Source organism: Arabidopsis lyrata (assembly GCF_000004255.2).
Source record: "Arabidopsis lyrata subsp. lyrata unplaced genomic scaffold ARALYscaffold_7, whole genome shotgun sequence".
Classification (NCBI taxonomy): domain Eukaryota; kingdom Viridiplantae; phylum Streptophyta; class Magnoliopsida; order Brassicales; family Brassicaceae; genus Arabidopsis; species Arabidopsis lyrata.
Window position 1 is genome coordinate 8,806,111 of NW_003302549.1, and position 21,187 is coordinate 8,827,297.

Genomic DNA, 21,187 nt, shown 5'->3' on the forward strand with positions numbered 1-21,187 from the left:
TAACAGAAAAAAAAAAAAAAAAAACTCTGGTCGGCTTCAACTTCTTCTTCTTCCTTGAACTGTACGACCTCTTTCACCTCCCAGGCTCCCACTCTCTTAAATCTTAACCCTTTGTTCGTAACTGCTTCTCTTATCAGTTTCTATAGCAACATTATCTCAAACAGTTCTCTAGATAAATATTATAACAAAGTTTTTTGTCATAGGTTTTGTGTGTTGCGTGTTACTAAATCACTGACGAGGGTGCACAAAAAAAAAAGTTCTTAGCTTTGGATGAATCTGGAAGTGATCCAAAACACTGGCTTATTCCACTCCTCTTCTTTAGGGTTTCTCTCTAATAACTTCTGAACTTGCTTTCTCTTTTTCTTTAACGAGATTTAAGTCACTGGATCTCATGATTTCGGTGGAGTAAATTTGGGGATAACTCACAAAAAGCCAACTTTTATTGATGCTCTGAGATTTTTGGAATTTTGGTGTGTGGGGTTTGTTCCTAAAGTTTTGCCTTTCTGGGTTTTTCATGTTCTGTATAATTAGCCAGGGGTTTCACTTAGATTCCAATTTGAATCACTCCAAAGATTTTGATTTGGTTAAGCTTTTAAAAGAACTTTTCTTTTGAATGTTTCTATCAGAAAGCTTCAATTTTGAACTTGGCAGTAACAAAATTTGGTTGCTTCATTGTATTTTACAGGTTGAATTTTTAGTTAAGGGAGCAACAATATAAGAAATGGCGACACTTCAGGATATTGGTGTATCAGCTGGGATAAACATTCTCAGTGCATTTGTTTTCTTCATCATCTTTGCTATTTTGAGGCTTCAGCCTTTCAATGATAGAGTTTACTTCTCAAAATGGTATCTCAAGGGGTTAAGAAGCAGCCCTGCGCGTGGTGGCGCCTTTGCGCAGCGCTTTGTGAACCTGGACTTTAGGTCTTATATGAGGTTCTTGAATTGGATGCCAGAGGCTTTGAAGATGCCTGAGCCTGAGCTGATTGATCATGCTGGTTTGGATTCAGTTGTTTATCTCCGGATTTACTGGCTGGGGTAAAGTTTTGAACTTTGTAGACTTTTTGGTTTATGGGTTTGTATTGGTTGATTTGGTCTCAGTTGAATCTAATTGACAAAGAAGCAAAATGGTCACTATGTTATATGCTATTTTTGGTAGTAGGAAGAGTAAATATAAACATATCTCTTTTGTTTGTTTTTTTATGTGCACAGGCTTAAGATCTTTGCTCCAATAGCAGTGCTTGCTTGGGCAGTTCTTGTGCCAGTCAACTGGACAAATAACACATTGGAGATGGCTAAGCAGCTAAGGAATGTAACTTCGAGCGACATTGACAAACTCTCTGTTTCAAATATTCCAGAGTATTCAATGAGGTGCGTTAGACCTTACCATCTTGAGTCTTTTATGTTTCCATTTGTCACAAAAAGGTGTAGTCAGGTAAAGTTTTGAGCTACATTGTATGATTTGCCAGGTTTTGGACTCATATAGTAATGGCTTATGCCTTTACCATCTGGACTTGTTATGTGCTGATGAAAGAATATGAGACAATTGCTAACATGAGGCTCCAGTTTGTTGCATCAGAAGCTCGTCGACCTGACCAGTTCACTGTAAGACTCCTTTCTTTCCCTTAGTTGAAACATTAAACGCTGAACAGTCGTGGCCAGCGATCTAATATTTTGGGATTTGTGATAGGTTCTGGTTAGGAATGTACCTCCGGACGCAGATGAATCTGTAAGTGAACTGGTGGAGCATTTTTTCCTGGTCAATCATCCTGATCACTACCTGACACATCAGGCAAGTTCCTTAGAAGCCTGAAATTTGAAACCTTTAAGTTTTCTTTGAATTATGCTCTTCTTGAGATGTAAGAACAACATTAACATTGTGAGGCTTTGATACTCTTCCTGAGTTCTTACTTTCATTGATTATGTTTGGATACAATATGTAGGTTGTATGCAATGCAAACAAGCTTGCCGATTTGGTGAAAAAGAAAAAAAAGCTGCAGAATTGGCTTGATTACTACCAGCTCAAATACGCTAGGAAAAACTCTCAGAGAATTATGGTGAAGGTACTTCAGTTAATCCCAATCTTGGTATTTTTTTGTTTGCGTTCTGTTAAACTGACCCATTTCATGCTTTTCCTCCACCAACCAGCTTGGCTTTCTTGGGCTATGGGGACAAAAAGTCGATGCCATTGAACATTACATTGCTGAAATTGACAAAATATCAAAAGAGATCAGTAAAGAAAGAGAGGAAGTGGTGAATGATCCCAAGTCCATTATGCCAGCTGCGTTTGTCTCCTTTAAAACCCGATGGGCTGCTGCTGTTTGTGCTCAGACCCAACAGACTCGGAACCCAACCCAGTGGCTGACCGAATGGGCTCCAGAACCGCGTGATGTGTTTTGGTCAAATCTTGCTATTCCATATGTTTCTCTGACAGTAAGGAGGTTAATCATGCATGTTGCCTTCTTCTTCTTAACCTTCTTCTTCATTATCCCCATCGCGTTTGTTCAATCTCTTGCTACCATTGAAGGGATTGTGAAAGCTGCTCCGTTCTTGAAGGTTATTGTAGAGGAGTGAGTTTCTTTCTTCACATTCTCTCTTCTTGACATCAGATAAACTGAAAGCATTACTAATATTGGCCTGACTGGTTTGGTTTAATGCAGTCAATTCATGAAATCGGTGATACAAGGTTTCCTACCGGGTATCGCACTGAAGATTTTCCTCGCCTTTCTGCCATCCATTCTGATGGTCATGTCTAAATTTGAAGGCTTCACATCGATCTCATCTTTAGAGAGACGAGCCGCGTTTCGATATTACATCTTCAACTTGGTGAACGTCTTTCTTGCAAGCGTTATCACTGGAGCTGCGTTCGAACAGCTTAACTCTTTTCTCAATCAATCCCCAAACCAAATCCCCAAAACCATTGGTGTGGCCATACCGATGAAAGCAACTTTCTTCATCACTTATATAATGGTTGATGGTTGGGCAGGAGTTGCAGGAGAGATTCTAATGCTGAAACCACTGATTATGTTCCATCTCAAAAACGCCTTCTTGGTTAAGACTGATAAAGACAGGGAGGAAGCAATGGACCCGGGAAGCATTGGTTTTAACACGGGCGAGCCTCGGATACAGCTCTACTTCCTTCTCGGTCTTGTCTACGCTCCCGTGACACCGATGCTTCTTCCTTTTATCTTAGTCTTCTTCGCCCTTGCTTACATTGTGTATCGCCACCAAGTAAGCTTCTTCTTCCTTCCTCATTTGGGTCGAATCGGTTCCAAAGCAGATTCTGAAATATCCTTTTTTGTTTCTGTCAGATCATCAACGTATACAACCAAGAATACGAGAGCGCTGCAGCGTTTTGGCCAGACGTTCATGGACGAGTCATAGCGGCATTAGTAATATCACAGTTGCTTCTGATGGGTCTATTGGGAACAAAGCACGCTGCATTAGCTGCACCGTTTCTCATTGCTTTGCCTGTGCTTACCATCGGTTTCCACCACTTCTGCAAAGGTCGTTATGAGCCAGCCTTCATCAGATACCCTTTACAGGTTTGTTGTTTCTTCTAACAACAATTTCTCATTTGGTCATTTTATATGTTCAATATGAATCATTCTTGTATTTGTGTCCTTGTATGTTACAGGAAGCAATGATGAAAGATACATTGGAAAGCGCAAGAGAACCAAACCTGAACCTTAAAGGCTACTTGCAAAATGCTTACATTCATCCGGTTTTTAAAGGCGATGAAGACGATGATGACATTGATGACAAGCTCGGGAAGTTTGAGGATGAAGCCATCATTGTTCCCACCAAACGTCAGTCGCGGAGAAATACTCCGGCTCCAAGCAGAATCAGTGGGGAAGATTCGCCGTCTTTGCCCTTTAGTGGTAAACTAGTCTAGTCTAAGAGAAGCTTTGATCATGATCAAAAGAATATATGTACATAGATAGAGTAAGAGAAGCCTATCAAAATGAGAATATGTGGCCAAGATTTGTCATATTGATATTTTTATAAGATTTTGTCTGGTGGCGTGGTGATTCCTAAATTTCGGGGTCGTTTTATAAGAAATCGATTTTATTGTGGTTTTATTTATGATTTTAGATCAATTGTCTTAAGTCTTAACTATATGATTCAAATTTGGTTTAAATTGTTGGTTCGGTTAGGCTTTAATTTGGATTCTCATTTGAAAAAAATTGGCTCCTAAGAACATCCATATCTTTTATCTTTCTTTTTGTTAGCAATTTAGATAGCAAATCCTTTAATAAATAAATAAAAAACTATTCTTTTTTTTTTGTCGTCTAGATTTATTATTAATTACAAATTATGAGAGCTGTTACATAGACGATTCTCCAACTGACAATTTTTGCCGACCCTTAGTAGATCCACGACAGATTACACTTCCTTCTTCATGATCTTGATGAATACCTTCAATAATCCACGACCTGGCGACACTTCCTTCCCTGCGTAGAATCCTGGCGCACGGCTATAATTGTACATCGCTGGAGATCTCCTGCACACTTGCCTCCATTAATCTGCAAATTTGATAATAAATCGCAATATCTAGGACTCGAACCCCAGACCTCTTAGTGTAGAAGCATTAATCAACCATTGGTCAACTATTCAAGTATTCTATTTCTATCATTGAATAAAAATGTTAAATATAAATCTGTAAGTTTCCAAATCGCTTAGATTCTGTAACTATTATCAATAATTTTTGTATAGGAAGTTAGGAACTAATACATCATAAACAATTTGCGTCAGATCTACTTTAATTTACACTAAAGTTCATTTTTCAAAATTAAATTATAGATTACCTTCCAAAGCTAATTAAAGATACCCATTTTTGGAAAAAGGTCAAAGATTACCTTCCAAAATTAAGTAATACTTTTTTGACAAAAAATAAATATTTAAGTAATTATCTCTGTTTACCAAAACATTTTGTTGAATATGTGTGTGTGTATATATATGGTGACAGAAAAATAATGTGCATATTGTCCATTGAAAACGAGGAAGGAGGAATTCAAGAGTGAAAAAGATAATTATTTATCACAAAAGAGTGACAAATACAAAATTCACCACAACAAGAATCATGAGATCTGCTACTTTGTTGTTGGTTTCTTGTGTTCTTATGTCTTTCATTTTGGGCCATGTTAAAGGTAAAATCTAATAACCCTAATTTTTGTCAACGGCGAAATATGTTGTTTTCATAAACAATGGATTCTACACCATGGTCTAATATTGATCTTTACATTATCAATTACTAAGATCTTTAAAATTTAAGAATATTCTTTTGGTTGATATTAAATAATAGAAGTGGAAGCTGCGTTGAATCCAATGGACCAATGTGGCCGGAAGGATATATTTTTGGGAGGATGCGGCGGCAACGGAAACAAAACATGCATAAACGACTTTGTTAAGAAAGGAGGTGCAAGCAATAAACCTAGTAGTTGCGAGTGTGATAACTTTGGCGAAGAACATTTATGCCGATGTTATTTTCCTTGCTAATTTTTTTGCTATAGTTCAATAAACGAAATATAGAATGGATAATAATATAACATGGTTTAAGGAGTTTCTTGTGATGTGAACTTTTGAATCTTTTTTAGATGTTGGAAGAATTGTAATGAAGAAAACAGTCGCAAAACTTTAAATACCTAATAGTTTCGTTTCCTTAATTAGCTTGACTAAAAAAAATGATTCTTTCTTTATATCACTCTCTTAGGTTTGAATCAACATTATTTCGTTTCTTGATCTTTTTGAAGAAAAGATATTATATTTCTTTGTATCGGATGGTTTAAGATGGTCTTGCCATCTCAACAAAAAAAAGAGTCTAAACGTTAGTTATTTGGAATTTAATCAAAGATTAAAATAGAAGATACTATATTTATTAGCTGGCTTTGTCTTAATTCACCAATCACCAACCGCGATCTCGAGATATGCTTTCCATTAATACCATTTGCCAATAATTCATATTCTTACGAATCATTCGAAAAAAGTAGAGCACAAGACAAAAATAAAGGTAGGCTGTTACAACCTTTACACCTATTTTGACAATAGATTAGAGGCTAGCTCAATTAAGAACAGTTCACTAAAAAAATGATGGTATTGATAAAATCATATAATCGTTCATTTGTATGCAGAGACAATTATACAGAAAGAAAAGATACATGCATAGCAAGAATAATAATAAGTTCATACTCTATCACCCACCATGGACAAGGCATCATCGTTCTCCATTCACGAAGGAAAGCCGATTCGATGCAAAGCAGCAATATCTAGGAAACCAGGAGAAGCATTGGTGATAGAAGAGATCCATGTGGATCCACCTCAAGCTTACGAAGTTAGGATTAAGATCATATGTACATCTTTATGTCACACCGATGTTTCTTTCTGGAAAGTAGAAAGTGTAAGTTTTACACACTTATCAACACATAATCCTATCTTTCAAAACTTGATTATCTTTTCATTAATTAGCCTTTTGAATTTTTCAGGGACCGCTTGTAAGGTTTCCTATGATTCTAGGACACGAAGCAGTCGGGTAAATATTATTCACATACTTGTTTTACCTTCATTTCCTTTTTCAAGAATTTGCCTAATTAATTACTTTGTTTTTTTTCGTTATCTAGTGTGATCGAGAGTATTGGTGAACCTGTGAATGGATTTCAACAAGGTGACGTCGTTTTGCCAGTGTTTCACCCTCATTGTGAAGAATGTAGAGACTGCAAATCCTCAAAGAGCAACTGGTGTGCAAGATTTGCCGATGATTTTGCATCAAACACAAGACGGTATGGAATGACTTCAGGATTCAAAGACTCTTCGGGAGAAGATATTAACCATTTTCTCTTTGTCTCAAGTTTTTCTGAATATACCGTCGTAGATATCGCACATCTCGTCAAAATGTCTCCTGATATTCCGGTTGATAAAGCAGCATTGCTCAGCTGCGGTGTTTCCACAGGTTACTTCAATATTTGGTGCCTAGAGAGTTCAGGGGTTAAAACATATTTTAAAATATATTTGGGGTTAAAAGTTAAAACATACAAAGAAGTAGAAATCAGGGGTTATGGTGTGTTGTATCACGTGGATCAGGAATTGGAGCAGCTTGGAAAGTGGCTAACATGGAACAAGGCTCCACCATTGCACTTTTTGGCCTTCGTGCTGTTGGACTTGCGGTATCAATTTGTCACTCAAATTAATGAATTCTATATACATTAGTTAAATGATTTGGTAACAGGTTGCAGAAGGAGCTAGGCTGCGTGAGTGCGTGGAGCCGGCAAGATCATTGGTGTTGATCTCAATGCTGAAAAATTCGACCTAGGTAAAGTTGTGTTGTATTTCAATTGAATATTTTTGTCTTTTAATTAAAGTCACTATGGCTTATTCTGATCACTTAAATACTAACAAATACTATGGATTACGTTGGGTTTGGTATTATATTATTACAAAACACTAAAAACTACTAGTTGTAGTTGGTGATGGTTAATGGTTTAACAAATGGTCATATCATATCCGGTCCAGGTTGTATTATTTCTTTGTCAAAATAACCAAATCCAAATGTCGTAGTTTAGTCTTTTAATCTGTTTCTTTATAACTTATAAATAATGTCAACTGAATATGCATATGTTAACATGATTGATATCGTTACTACGTCTCCATTCAAATCCTTGACAATTAAAAATAATAAATAATTTTGTTACATTGAAAAGCAAAAACGTTGTTTAAACTGAAATAAAAAAAATCAGATGAAGTATTACTTAATATAAAAGGAAAAATAATATTCATCATGTATATATAAACGTATGACTATCTACATTGAATAGGTAAGAAATTTGGTTTCACGGATTTCATCAATCCTACCTTGTGTGGAAAAAAGAAGATTAGCGAGGTATGTTATTTAATATCTTACACTATTTCATATAAAATTCTTAGATTTACATCATAATTATAGAAACTTTTGGTTGTAATTGATCATTAATTTATCCGTAAGCGAAGTAATTTATCTCTTTATTTTATGGCTAATTTTGAAAAAAGTGATTCAAGAAATGACAGGAGGAGGAGTTGACTATAGCTTCGAATGCGTTGGTTTACCTTCTTTATTTGACCGAAGCTTTCAACAGCACCCCCACGGTACACTTATACCGGATCTTTTGGTTTCAAAATTTCAATGGATAACCAACATTTAATCATTTACTTCATGAATCAATTACCGGATTGGGCTTTTTTTCAGAGAAAATTATTGAATCAGGTACGGTTGTTTAGCATTGCTGATTTAGGCATTTCTCATACTAACAAAATGTCGATTTTATCCTTACCACATGGTAGTTAGAAAAAAAAGTAAATCAAATGTCGATGCTGACTTTGTAAGTTCCGATGATGAAAATATCTCTCCAACGTGAATCAAACCGATGAATCGATCATGGATTAGAGTTAAGATTGTTTAACAGAGTTTGGTCTGTTCGTTATGAATATTAGTGGAAAGAAGATCAGAGTTATTTGTTGAAAAAAAGAAGAAGATCGGAGCTGTCACCGGCAGTTACAATCATGATTTTTCCAAGATCTGCAATTCGAGCCCTTGGGTTTACTAGATACTATCCCTTAGGGATTAGTTTTGTTTATTCAAAACACAATTAATTCTTGAATCATCGGAGCTCCGAGATGGTGTTGTTGGTGGAGACGTTTGGTGTTTGGCGATGGTGTTAATGAAATTAAAGGTAATGAATTTAACGGAGATAGTGTTGTTAGAACACGACGGTGACGAGTGATGATTGTTGTCGGAAAATCAGGTGATCACGTCGGAGAAGAAACGAATAACGATGGATGTGGTTGGGAGAAGAAGAAGAAAGAGATACAGAGGACATGGATAAAACAGTCTTTTTCACTAGGTCAAAAATATCCAAATTGAAAGGCTAGGTAATAGTGACCCAAATTGAAAGTTTTGGCCCAACAAAGCCCCAAATCCATAATAACCCCTTTACTTCATCTGTCCCAATACATAAGATGTTTTATACCTTTTTATTTGTTCCGTTATATAAGATTTTCTCTATTTTCAATGCATAATTTATATTAGTTTAATAGTTTTAAATTATTTTAATTATGCAGTATCTTTTTCTATTGATTGAATTTTCATAAATGAGAAAACATTTATTTTTTCTTAATCTTTGTGTTTTTAGTCCAAACATCTAATAAAATAGAACAGAGAGAGTATTAACTATGTCTTTAAGAATTTATCAATAAAATATACCATGTCTTTAAGACTTTAACAATTATATAAATAAAACAGGGTTCAGGAAAAACGGTAATATTGGGGATAGATAAGCATCTAATGCCAGTAAGTTTGGGTAGCCTTGATCTTCTTAGAGGGTAGCCTTGATCTTCTTAGAGGCAGACATGTTTGTGGAAGCTTGTTTGGTGGTCTTAAACCCAAACTGGATATTCCCATTCTCGTTGATCATTACTTAAAAAAGGTATATACATTAATCTATCAATTTAGATTACAATTTTTGGTTATTAAAAAGTATTTTACTTACTTCCAACTTTGCATGTTAATTTTTTCATTGTATGAGCTTAATCTGGATAGTTTCATTACGCATGAACTGAAATTTGAGGAAATCAATAAAGCTTTCGATTTATTAGTACAAGGGAAGTCTCTCCGCTGCATTCTATGGATGAACAAGGTAAAGTGATTAATTATGTTGAAAGTATATCTATATATACATTTTTGGATGACTTTTAGCAAATAAATCCTAGGGTTAGGCAGTATTTACAAAGAATGCCATTGGCATTTATTATTAATTTTACAAAATTTAAATAAAAGATATTAACCAAACAATATCTTGCCTAATTTGTTTCTAAAAATATTTACACAATCTTTCTATATATCTTCAAAAAAATTTATAGCAAATATTTCTATTAACATTTTGCATAGCAATAACAATACTATTTTATAATAATCAAAATATTCACATAGAAAAATTAAATACACATACAGGAAAAGAACTATATCTATCATCATTTAAGCCGTTGTTTTATTTAAATAAAAAAAAACACAAAAAACTTGAAATCATATACTTTATATGATAAATTTAAAATATATATTAGTAGTATAAATTTAAAATCGTTCAAATAACGGTATACTACGGGTGAGATCCTAAAATTATTAGATTTTATAACAATAATAATTTATTTTCTTGGATTTTATAATACTAATAATTTAGCTAACGAGATAATATAGACGGGTTTATATGGGATGACGGGTTTGGGTCGATATTAATAAATAACGGTATATCACGGATGAAATCCTAAAATTAACAATCAAAATACAATTATACAATCTTAAACACAAAACAAAAGAAACAATATTAACAAAACAAATCCAACTTAAATTTAAAATTTTCAGTTATAAAAAACCCGACCCACGGTATACTGCAGAGTAAAATATTCAAAATTTTAAAATTCACCATACATCGTTACTTAAAAAAAAATGTATGTTTTCGTATTTATACTTCAAAAATTGATAAATAGATATCTACATTTTAAAATACAAATTAATATGATATATCTTCAGTTAGTCTTTTAAAAAATAACATTACATTTTTAAAAAAAATATAGCCCCGCGGTATACCGCGGGTTAAATTCTAGTATATGTTGAAAAAGTGATGAATTATTACTCTTTTCTATTTTCCGATGTTTGAACGTGTTTTTGTTTATTTTAATAATATCAGATGTATCCGTCTGTTTTATTGAAAAAGTGATGAATTATTAGTAGGTTTGGGTGTTCGGTTTTTCGGTTCCATTCGGTTTGGTTTTTTTGGTTTTTTGATTCCCGTCCTTTAAGATCTTTAAAAGAATCGAAAAAGTTTCGGTTTGGTTCGGCTAGGTGACTTGTCGGTTTGGTTCGTTTCAGATATTTAGAAAGATAACCGATAAATAACCAAACTCCAGTGGATATCGATTGGGTTCGGTTCCAATTATTTTACCCAAAATATCCAAAAAGAAGCTAAATACCTTAAAAACCAAAATACCCAAATATCTGAAACCTTTTTGACAAAATTGTAATGGATCAAAATATATTGGGTCAAAATATCAAAAAATTAACAAAATCTATTGGGTTAGAGATTAGGACAAAATGTATTGGATTTAGATGTATGTTTGTAGAGGGTTGACCATACATTTTCGATTCGATTTGGGTACCCATGAATATTATATTCGGTTTGGTTATTATCTATATCCAATGGATAGTGTGACTGAGATCTATTCAAATATTTAGTGGTATCTAGAACCAAATCAGAAAAAGATTTTGGTTCGGATTTTCGGTTCCGGTTTTTGTGCCCAAACCTAATTATTACTCCTTTCTATTTGCCTATGTTTGAACGTGTTTATGCTTTTTTAATAATATCAAATGTAGCCGTCTGTTGTATACAAGTGGAAGTGTCACATTCAGTCTCTCACAATTAAAAATATTTTTAAGAAAAAAAAACAGTGGATGACTATCATTTCTCATTTAAAAGGTTTTGTGAAATCTTTTAAAAACATTTTATGTGGGACACATGCCTCTTCGTAAATGACTCAAATTTTATTATTACAAATCAAATCCACAATAGTTTAAAAAATTAACTAACTAGTTTATATATTTTTTAAAAAATCATAAAATAAAATAATCTATCAAATAAGTTTCATTATGCATGAATTGAAATTATATATTAATATTATTTTAATTAATATTACTTAAAATAACAATATATTTAAAATGTAATTTGATATGATTTGAAAGAAATAAATTAGAAATCTTCTAATTTAAAATTAGTATTCAAGTTAAATTACATCAAAAATATTAAATTACACAAAAAAATTATTATATTGATGAGAGACTTGATGAGTCTTTCACCAATAAAAAAGAATCTTATAAAAAGTAATTAACACTAAAGTGCACTAAAACTAATAATATTATATTGGTGAAAGATTTAGTGAAGAGTTATGAATTATCTTTTCATGTTTTTAATATCTTATCAAATTAAATGAAAAAGAGAAAAAAAATTATTTTAACAAAATGAATCCAACAACCTATTTTGGTAAAATTTAGGCTTTTAAACCTTCTTCTTAACAAGAATCCTTAACGTCTAAACCAATCACCTCCAATATTTTTAAGTTTCCAAATCTCTTATAATTAAAAATATTAACTAATTCATCAGAAACTTTTTATATTTCACCAACAAGGCAACAATATATATTATTATCTTTTTTGGCCAACTTTGACCAACATTACCTTTTCAAAGGAAATTTTTTTTCTGGTCAAGTCAAAGGAAAATTAAAGATTACCTTCCAAAACTAATTAAAGTTACCCATTAGTTTTGTTTACGTTATAAATCGTTGAAGAAGAATTGGGTCATTGAGTGAGTACTGAGTACATACTTTCTAGATCGTGTTCATATTAAAGCCCTTTAACAAAAAAAATAAAAAAAATCGTGTTCATATTTATATACACACACATACATCAACTTGTATCATCAGCCAATACTAAGAAACAAGAGAAGAAAGATCATTTCAATTGGCAAATACAAAATTCACAGAATAAGAGTCATGAGATCTACTACTTTAGTTTTGGTTTCTTGTGTTTTCATGTCTTTCATTTTGACCCATGTGAAAGGTAATACGTTTTTTTCTTTCTGCTTTGCTTTTTACTCCTAAAATCAAATAATCTAATTTTACCAATTACAAAAGATGTTTGATATAACAATTTTTGCAATTTCAATAACTAGGATCTTTCGTTCAAAAATTTAACAATTAATTCTTGTGGTTGATATAAAAATATAGAAGTGGAAGCTGGATTGGATCCCATGGCGGCTAACCTACGCGTCCGGAAGGATATATTTATCGGGGGATGCGGCGGCGACGGAAACAAAACATGCATGAAAGACTTTGTTAAGAAAGGAGGTGTGATGAATAAACCTATTAGTTGCGAGTGTGATGACTTTGGCTACGAACATTTATGCCGGTGTAATTTTTCTTAATGTAATTTTTCTTCATATCCTTTACATTAAATCTCCCAAAAAAACCATAGAAGAAACTAGTTTTATATTGTGGTGTGTAATAATCTTAAAAGGCCTTAAAGCCTCGTTTCCTTGACATTTGTACAATTTCCTTTCTTTATCTATGATTATCAGAACTTGTCGATGTGTGTTTCTTTTGATTCCACGATGACTAATTGTGATACAGACAAGTGTTTCTATTTTCTCTTGTGTCTACAAACTTATTTCCACAAAATCATGGAACAAAACAGAGAAATGGAACTGATTTTGTCTCTGTTTACCACTTTTCTGTTTTTGGCATTGTCTGGGAGATGCAGCGACAAGAACGACTTCCCCGAGGGCTTCACTTTCGGATCCGCCACTTCTGCTTATCAGGTTCGTTGGAATTTGATATTTTCAACTTGTAATGTTCTTTCATTTTTCTGAAGAAGAAATGTTTGGTTTTTGAAAGTGGGAAGGAGCTTTTGATGAAGATGGGAGAAAACCTAGCGTCTGGGATACTTTCCTTCACTCTCGTAATTATAAGCTTTTCTTTTTCATTTCATCTTTTTTTTTGTGTTATGATTTTAGTTGAATGATAATTAAGAGTCTAGTCGTAGTCAAATTGGTGTTTAACCAATATGTTTTCTTAAATTGACAGGTAACCGAAGTAACGGAGACATAACATGTGATGGGTACCATAAGTACAAGGTTAGTTTATTCACCAAGAAAACTCTTAAAGAGTTGATTAATTACATCAACATTGGCTTTGTTATCACATCAGAGATGTGCAGATCATGGTGGAAACTGGCTGAGATGCCTTCAGATTCTCCATTTCTTCGTCTAGGCTTATACAGAGTAAGAAGTCTTCTTAAACACGCTTAATGTTTATGCCGGAACTTTACTTGATGAGCACTTATCTCATTTCGATGGAAGAGGTCCTATTAATCCCAAGGGTCTACAGTTCTATAAGAACTTCATTCAAGAACTCGTAAGCCATAGTGAGACCTGTTTTCTTATCCTAACCAACTCTTGGATACCAAAATTTTCTCTTGTGTTGAGTTTGGACTTGAGTAAACTTACTACAAGAATTGAACCACATGTTACACTGTTCCACTACGATCATCCTCAGTATCTTGAAGATGACTATGGAGGATCGATTAACCGCAGAATCATGTAAGCTAAATAGCTTCATTTACTTAGTTTTCTTTTCATATTCCGCAGTGTAAAAAAAGAATGGTTGATATCATCTTGTCATTGCAGCCAAGACTTTACTGCTTATGCGGATGTTTGCTTCAGAGAGTTTGGGCATCACGTCAAATTCTGGACAACGATCAACGAGGCGAATATATTCACTATTGGAGGATACAATGATGGGATCACACCGCCAGGTCGTTGCTCCTCACCGGGTAGAAACTGCTCATCAGGGAACTCTTCAACTGAACCATATATCGTAGGCCATAACTTGCGGCTTGCGCACGCCTCTGCTTCAAGACCGTATAAGCAAAAGTACAAGGTATACATGCTTATATACTTTACATAATCCTCTCTTGAATGTGTGAGTACCATCAACATATTGTATATAATGTTCAGGATATGCAAGGAGGTTCTATAGGCTTAAGCTTATTTGCTCTAGGGTTTACACCTTCTACGAGCTCCAAGGATGATGACATTGCAATCCAAAGAGCCAAAGATTTCTACTCCGGTTGGTGAGTCAGGCAGAAACAGTTTCCGAATTGCAAAACATATCCAAGGTTTTAAGCTGAAAACAGAACACTCTGTTCTTTAAAAATCAGGATGCTTGAGCCTCTTATATTCGGAGACTATCCCGATGAAATGAAAAGAATTGTTGGATCAAGACTGCCAGTTTTCTCAAAGGAAGAATCAGAACAAGTTAAAGGCTCATCTGATTTCGTAGGAATCATTCACTATCTTGCAGCTTCGGTCACAAACATCAAAATCAGACCTTCTATTTCAGGAAACCCGAATTTTTATTCAGACATGGGTGTATCTATGACATGTATATCAAACTCTTATCTTTTGAATAACAAATACAAAGTCTCTGCCTCTTCTTTTTTTTCTTGATATTTTTGTTTTTGCTAATCATCTCTTCTTTGTTTTACTACTTGGGAGGGACAGTCCTTGGGAAGTTTTCAGCTTTCGAGGTAAGAGTTTCAAGGCTACCGATTTCAGATGCAAAACTTCTTCAAGTGTTCCCATATTTCTTAGTTGTTTTGTTTGTGTTTGGATAAGTATGATGTTGCTCCATGGGCTATGGAAAGTGTCCTTGAGTATATAAAGCAGAGCTATGGCAATCCACCTATCTACATTCTTGAAAATGGTATCTCTCACTCTTTCCGATCTCTCTTTCTTGTTTTTAACTTAGTCTGCTTAATTCTCTTGCCAAATGCCAATGCAAACGAATAGGTACACCGATGAAGCAAGATTTGCAGCTACAACAGAAGGACACACCAAGGGTTGAGTACTTACATGCTTACATTGGTGCTGTGCTCAAAGCCGTTAGGTAAGTAAAGTTTCTTATTGTATCTTCTTCTTCTTCTTCTCTTCTCTTGTCGATGTACTAAAGAAAAAAGATTTTACTACGTGTAGGAATGGATCAGACACGAGAGGTTACTTCGTATGGTCATTTATGGATTTATACGAGTTAGTGAAGGGATACGAGTTTAGTTTTGGATTATACTCTGTGAATTTCAGTGATCCTCATCGTAAGAGATCTCCCAAACTCTCTGCTCATTGGTACTCTGCTTTTCTCAAAGGCAACAACACTTTTCTTGGTTCTCAAGGCATCACGCAATTGCAGAGCAACTTCTCTTCTTCATCTTTTTCATAGTAATGTTGCATTTAGATATTCTCATGAATCTGAATCCTTCAGTTATGAGAGTTATGAAAAACATCAGCCTCTCTGTTTTACTATGTTTGAACTGCTTGCCGTTTTAATGTCTGTCATCCGAATTTTATTTTTTCCTTAAAACGGCATGATTTCCTTAATCCCATGAAATAGTAGGATTTTTTTTAAACACTTGTGACATGAGTTCCATATTTCAACACACCACTAGCTCATATAAACTTATTTGTAATTCGCTTTAAGTTTAGGTTTGGTATGGTTTTATATATTTTCGGCTAGATATCGCTTCGGTTTTGTTTAAAATAAAACTCATAAATATCAAGCATAATAAATGGAGTGTTCGAAGTAAAAGAAACAAAAAAATAGTAATGGATTGGTAAAACACCCCACCAGATAAACATTATACCACACAATGTAATACAAATATACAATTAATTAAAAAAAATACATTAAGACTTTAGATTTCTCCATCCAAGCAAGTCGGCTAGAGAAATGTTCGTGGGGAAGCACGTACATGGATCTTGTGCAACAACACCAAAGTCTCACCAATACAACTTTGATCTTTAGGCCAATATTATGACAAGATCGTGTTTACCACACCTTCTAATCTTTCCGACACAATCTCTCATCTAAACACTCCCTTAAGTACTTGCCCATCTTTTCTCTTTTCTTAGTATCCCTACTCAAACCTTAAACCCACCCGACCATGACTCTTTTCACCGTTTCTTGCCTCCTCGTGGCACTATTCTTATGTCAGTCATTGGTCCATGCCGTAAATAATGGTTATTACGGGTATACCCCCACGGTTGCCAACTACCTCCCCGAGAAACCTCAGAACATCATGAATCCGGTGGACTCCTGTTGGCGGCTCAAGTCTGACTGGGCTGTCAATCGTAAAGACCTAGCGAATTGCGTGGTTGGGTTTGGTTCATCTACCTTGGGCGGCAAGAAAGGTAAGTTATATGTTGTCACAAACCCTAACGACAATGCACAAAACCCTCAACCAGGTTCTTTGCGGTACGGCGTGATCCAAGCCAAGCCATTGTGGATCACTTTCGCTAAGGATATGGTCATAACCCTAGAGAATGAGCTCATGGTCAATAGCTATAAGACCATTGATGGGAGAGGGGCAAAAGTGGAAATTGCATACGGACCATGCATTACGATACAAGACGTGACGAACGTAATCGTGCACGGGATCAGTATCCATGACTGCAAACCAGGGAAGTACGGAATGGTGAGGAGCAGCCCGACGCATGTCGGTCACCGTCAGGGATCGGACGGTGATGCTATCGCTATTTTTGGGTCGTCGAATGTTTGGATCGATCATTGTTACCTAGCAAGTTGTACGGACGGGCTCATCGATGTGATCCATGCTTCCACGGGAATCACAATTTCCAACAACTATTTCACTCAGCATGACAAAGTCAGTTTCAGTTTTATAAAATCATTAATATAGTTGTTAATGTCTCGGGAAATTAATATCGCATTTTGATATTGGTTGTTATATATGTATAGGTGATGTTGCTTGGACACAACGATGATTTTGTTCAAGATGTGAACATGAAAGTGACCGTGGCATTCAATCATTTTGGACCAGGACTTGTCGAGAGAATGCCAAGGTAATTACCAATTAATTTTCCTTTTCCTTTTTCATCAAAAAAAACTAAAAATCATTATTTTAATTTTTTCATTTAAAAACTAAAATAAATTAGAAGTTTTAATACAGAGTTAGACGACATGTAATAATGTAAAAAAAGTGTGGTGGGTGCAGGGTAAGACGAGGGTACGCTCATGTGGCAAACAATAGATACGATAAATGGATAATGTATGCAATTGGTGGTAGCGCCGATCCCACCATTTTTAGTGAAGGCAACTATTTCATTGCTTCTGATAAATCTAACAGCAAGGAGGTACTTTAATTTTATCCTCCTAATTCAATATTATAATTACATATATCCCCATCGGATCTAAACATGTAGGCTAGTGATTGATATCATTTTTGTTAGTGTATCACCATCTATGATTGATTATATATTCAACAAACCAGCATATTGCATCTTTTGACAAAGAAAAAAGATAGATTCGAAATTCGACTATCAATACTATTTGACCTAGAAAAAAATAGAGAGTCATGTTTCTCTCTTTAGCCGAAAGTGTTTGTGGACATTTTTGGTCCGGTGGACCCAAGATCATATTATAGATTAATTCTAATTGTTTCTAAGAAAGGATAAGGTTAGCTGAAAAACAAGAAAGGTAAGTAGAAATACTCTAGTCTGAATTAGGTTGCGTTGGACCGATTAATAATCATGGTTAACCAATTAAAATAAACAGGTGACGAAGAGAGAAGTAAAAGGAGGATGGAACAATTGGAGATGGAGAACCTCAAAAGATGTTTTCAAGAACGGAGCTTACTTCGTACCTTCTGGTTATGGCAGCATTTCGCTACCGTATAGTTCTGCTCAGCGATTCACAGTCGCTCCAGGAAACTTGGTTCCTTCTTTAACCGCAGACGCTGGCCCTCTAAACTGCAACCGCAACGGCCCTTGTTATTAGTATACATGATCTTTTCACGAGATTCATCTAATTTCTGGTATAGCACGTTACTTTTCCTTTTTTACTTAGTTGTGTTTGATCTATATATGTTTTGGTCTGGATTTGCTACACATGGATCACTGGTTATGAAAGATGAGAAACGACAAGAGGTTGTAAGAAAAGAATGCATATTTTGTTTATTTTGTGTATAAATATTTACATATTTTATTTTTATTTGCAAGAAAAGTAAAATCCCTAATCCGACTCTATTGTACTTACCAGCGTTATTTTTAGGTATGGTTCGACCTAAACTATTTTTCTGTACTCTATTTGCGATTTCTCCCGAACCTGATTTATTGACGGTTTTTGGCCAGCCCGGCTTTTTTTTTCAATATAAGATTGGGTACAGGCACAGCGGACAAAAAATATTAAAACGTACGATCGACGGATCAAGGAATATACATTTTATTACCAATATAATCATGGTCAGAGAAGTAGAAAGCCAAGAAAATAAGATTAAAAAACCTCTCATTTCTCCAATCATCTTCCATTGACATGTTTAACAACCATAAAACAAAACGATTCATCATTCATGTATCCTCAACATCCTTTCCTTTACTAAGTAAAAACCAAGAAACTAGGATTGGTCCGAGAAACTATATAAAATCATAAGTACAAAAATAAATTGACTAAAACGTGTTGGGAGATCGAGCAGAACAGAAAGAGACTATTACTGATATTACAAACGAAGGTCATATTCGATTGATATGAAAATCATTGATATTTGTTAATATTTTAGTTTAGCAAAATTTCATTTATTTGTGAATATATTATTTCTATTTGTTTTAAAAAAATTAAGATTACTTCAATCTCTCGAAGACATGTCGCATAATCTCCACTGCGAAATCCTTTGTTGAAAGGCTTGCTGTGGATGCTAATCCATTTCCAGGGCACAAGGGAAAAGCGTTAGCGAACATGATAAGCAGAGCTAATTGTATTTAATTTATACTTTTATTTTTATCAGAGCCACTAATCATAACGTTTTCGTTCTTAGTACTCAGCAATTTAGTAAAAAAAAAAAAAAAGTGTTTCTGAGCAGCTTGTTTTGCTATGGGGTATTTAGTTCTTGTCATAAAACTTACATTTATTTGTAAATATTTAAGTTTAGAAAATTTATATTTTATTTGTGAATATTTTATTTCTGATGTCGATAGACTTTGACTTTGGTTGATTATGATTCATGCAGTATGGACTATTAACATGACAAACAAAAACTGAAGACTTTTAAGTTTTCTTTTTATAATCTAAATATAATTGCAAGCTTTCCAGCCCCCTCTTTTATGTTTCTATCTAATTTTACAAAGAAATTTTCTTACATATTAGAAAACTATGATTTTATCATTTGTGAACTGTTAGTTCTAACTTTATTTATACTCAAATTTAATCTGGTTCCAAATTCTACATGTTTAATTCATATAAATTCCACCTAATGCTTCAGTTTCCTATTAGCTATAGTCAATTCAAACTTCAAACGAAATGATGAAATTCAATTCTTTGAAAATTTGAAGTTTTATTCTTTTCACAATAACAAAAGTTAGGCCTAAGATCGGCATTTATTTCTTGTTTTATGTCAACAAGATCGGCACTTTTTTTTTTTTTTTTTTTTTTCAAGATTGGCACTTCTAATGGGGGTATATATATTGAACGAATTATAGTTGAACTCTAAATTATTTCATATGTATATATAAATTTCAGTATTAGGGTATTTAGTACACTCGATTGACTAAGTCTAGTATCCGAAGATGCACGTTATCTTATTGCATCCTAGCTGACGTATAAGCTCGAGAATCAAACACACATATTTGTGTATATATGGACAAGTGCCAAGTACCTCATTGGTCAATGCAGCTGCAATTGTCATTACTAAAAATGCTTTCATTAATGTAGTTCGATATTTGTTTTGTTATGTGATAGTATTTGTTTTTGTTTATTGCCACAACTTAGTTCTTGATTAGTTTTTGTATGTAGTCTGCAGATATAGCTGTATAGTAGTGGTATACGCAACACAAGTTATAAATATGGCCATTTGAGGTCTCAAAAATTGGTAAGAAAAAATAAGAACTGACTGTTTTTTTTTTTTTTTTTTGAGAGAGAACAGTCAGTTCATTGATTTCACCTTCAAAAAGATCATTGCTAAAGATTTCAACATCCTTTATAATTTCACTTTGTACTTAGTAAAATTGTTTTAAGAATGTCAACTTCCATGGTAGCTTACAATTGATGAAATTATTTTTGGAAAACTATAAATTTTCACCAATTAGTTGTATGTATAAAATTTTGCCCAAAAACAAATTGTATGTAAAAAATATGTAATTTATCAGTATATTTTTTAAAGATAAGTCACGCATGTATATTTTCGAATTTGGATGTGGATTGTGATACAACATCAACAATTATTTATATACCACCAGATTACATGTATCAGTATGGTGTTGGATAATTATTTGTTTTAATTTTCTAGATTAATTAAATATACATAAATATACTGTATAGAAGAATAGTATTTATATACTAGTTGTAATGACTTAAAACAAGTTGTTTGGATGGGTTGATTTTCTATCAAAATTTGGACTATTTCTCAATTGTGTATGTCATATTGATATTTTCTGTATTTTAATTATATCGGATATATCAAAGAGACTGAATGGGCTGATTTTCACTCAATTCAACTTCTCATATAAAAAATAAAAAGTTGGTACGCCATTATTGTAAGATAGCGAAACATGCAATTAAACTA

The 21,187-nt window shown here is 33.9% G+C and overlaps 7 protein-coding genes across 8 annotated transcripts; all 7 read left to right on the plus strand.

Annotated features, from left to right (window-relative positions):
* Positions 1-12: 12 nt before the first annotated feature.
* LOC9303862 (calcium permeable stress-gated cation channel 1) lies at positions 13-4,081 on the plus strand. The gene is made up of 11 exons (XM_021017638.1): positions 13-113; positions 204-323; positions 686-1,035; positions 1,210-1,368; positions 1,467-1,602; positions 1,688-1,789; positions 1,941-2,060; positions 2,146-2,567; positions 2,658-3,228; positions 3,309-3,542; positions 3,635-4,081. The coding sequence occupies exons 3-11, from the start codon at positions 722-724 to the stop codon at positions 3,890-3,892; spliced, it is 2,316 nt and encodes a 771-aa protein (XP_020873297.1). The 5' UTR covers positions 13-113; positions 204-323; positions 686-721; the 3' UTR covers positions 3,893-4,081.
* An 862-nt stretch (positions 4,082-4,943) lies between these two features.
* LOC9303863 (putative defensin-like protein 234) lies at positions 4,944-5,641 on the plus strand. Its single transcript, XM_002867745.2, has 2 exons — positions 4,944-5,147; positions 5,303-5,641. Exons 1-2 carry the CDS (start codon positions 5,081-5,083, stop codon positions 5,494-5,496), a joined length of 261 nt encoding a protein of 86 aa, XP_002867791.1. The 5' UTR covers positions 4,944-5,080; the 3' UTR covers positions 5,497-5,641.
* A 558-nt stretch (positions 5,642-6,199) lies between these two features.
* Positions 6,200-9,404, plus strand: LOC9303864 (alcohol dehydrogenase-like 5). The gene is given in 8 exon segments (XM_021017992.1): positions 6,200-6,394; positions 6,480-6,526; positions 6,615-6,943; positions 7,075-7,157; positions 7,220-7,240; positions 7,243-7,303; positions 7,806-7,870; positions 9,266-9,404. Coding segments are annotated over 8 exon segments (885 nt in total). The 3' UTR covers positions 9,350-9,404.
* A 2,925-nt stretch (positions 9,405-12,329) lies between these two features.
* LOC9303865 (putative defensin-like protein 235) lies at positions 12,330-13,171 on the plus strand. Its single transcript, XM_002867747.2, has 2 exons — positions 12,330-12,628; positions 12,796-13,171. Exons 1-2 carry the CDS (start codon positions 12,562-12,564, stop codon positions 12,990-12,992), a joined length of 264 nt encoding a protein of 87 aa, XP_002867793.1. The 5' UTR covers positions 12,330-12,561; the 3' UTR covers positions 12,993-13,171.
* Positions 13,020-13,920, plus strand: LOC110226409 (beta-glucosidase 3-like). Of its 2 annotated transcripts, none has more exons than XM_021018148.1 (4): positions 13,020-13,385; positions 13,462-13,525; positions 13,651-13,700; positions 13,774-13,920. In XM_021018148.1, the coding sequence occupies exons 1-4, from the start codon at positions 13,155-13,157 to the stop codon at positions 13,834-13,836; spliced, it is 408 nt and encodes a 135-aa protein (XP_020873807.1). In that variant the 5' UTR covers positions 13,020-13,154; the 3' UTR covers positions 13,837-13,920. The 2 variants fall into 2 exon arrangements, with proteins under 2 accessions (XP_020873807.1, XP_020873808.1); XM_021018149.1 differs by having other exon boundaries at positions 13,784-13,896.
* LOC9303866 (beta-glucosidase 3) lies at positions 13,852-15,981 on the plus strand (the record flags this gene model as incomplete). Its single annotated transcript, XM_021016911.1, has 8 exons — positions 13,852-14,165; positions 14,253-14,505; positions 14,583-14,698; positions 14,786-15,009; positions 15,129-15,154; positions 15,243-15,330; positions 15,417-15,513; positions 15,600-15,981. Coding segments are annotated over 8 exons (1,359 nt in total), but the record flags the coding sequence as incomplete, so codon positions are not given.
* Positions 15,982-16,102: 121 nt separating this feature from the next.
* LOC9303867 (probable pectate lyase 16) lies at positions 16,103-18,649 on the plus strand. The gene is made up of 4 exons (XM_002867749.2): positions 16,103-17,281; positions 17,374-17,477; positions 17,630-17,768; positions 18,190-18,649. Exons 1-4 carry the CDS (start codon positions 16,562-16,564, stop codon positions 18,409-18,411), a joined length of 1,185 nt encoding a protein of 394 aa, XP_002867795.1. The 5' UTR covers positions 16,103-16,561; the 3' UTR covers positions 18,412-18,649.
* Positions 18,650-21,187: the final 2,538 nt, after the last annotated feature.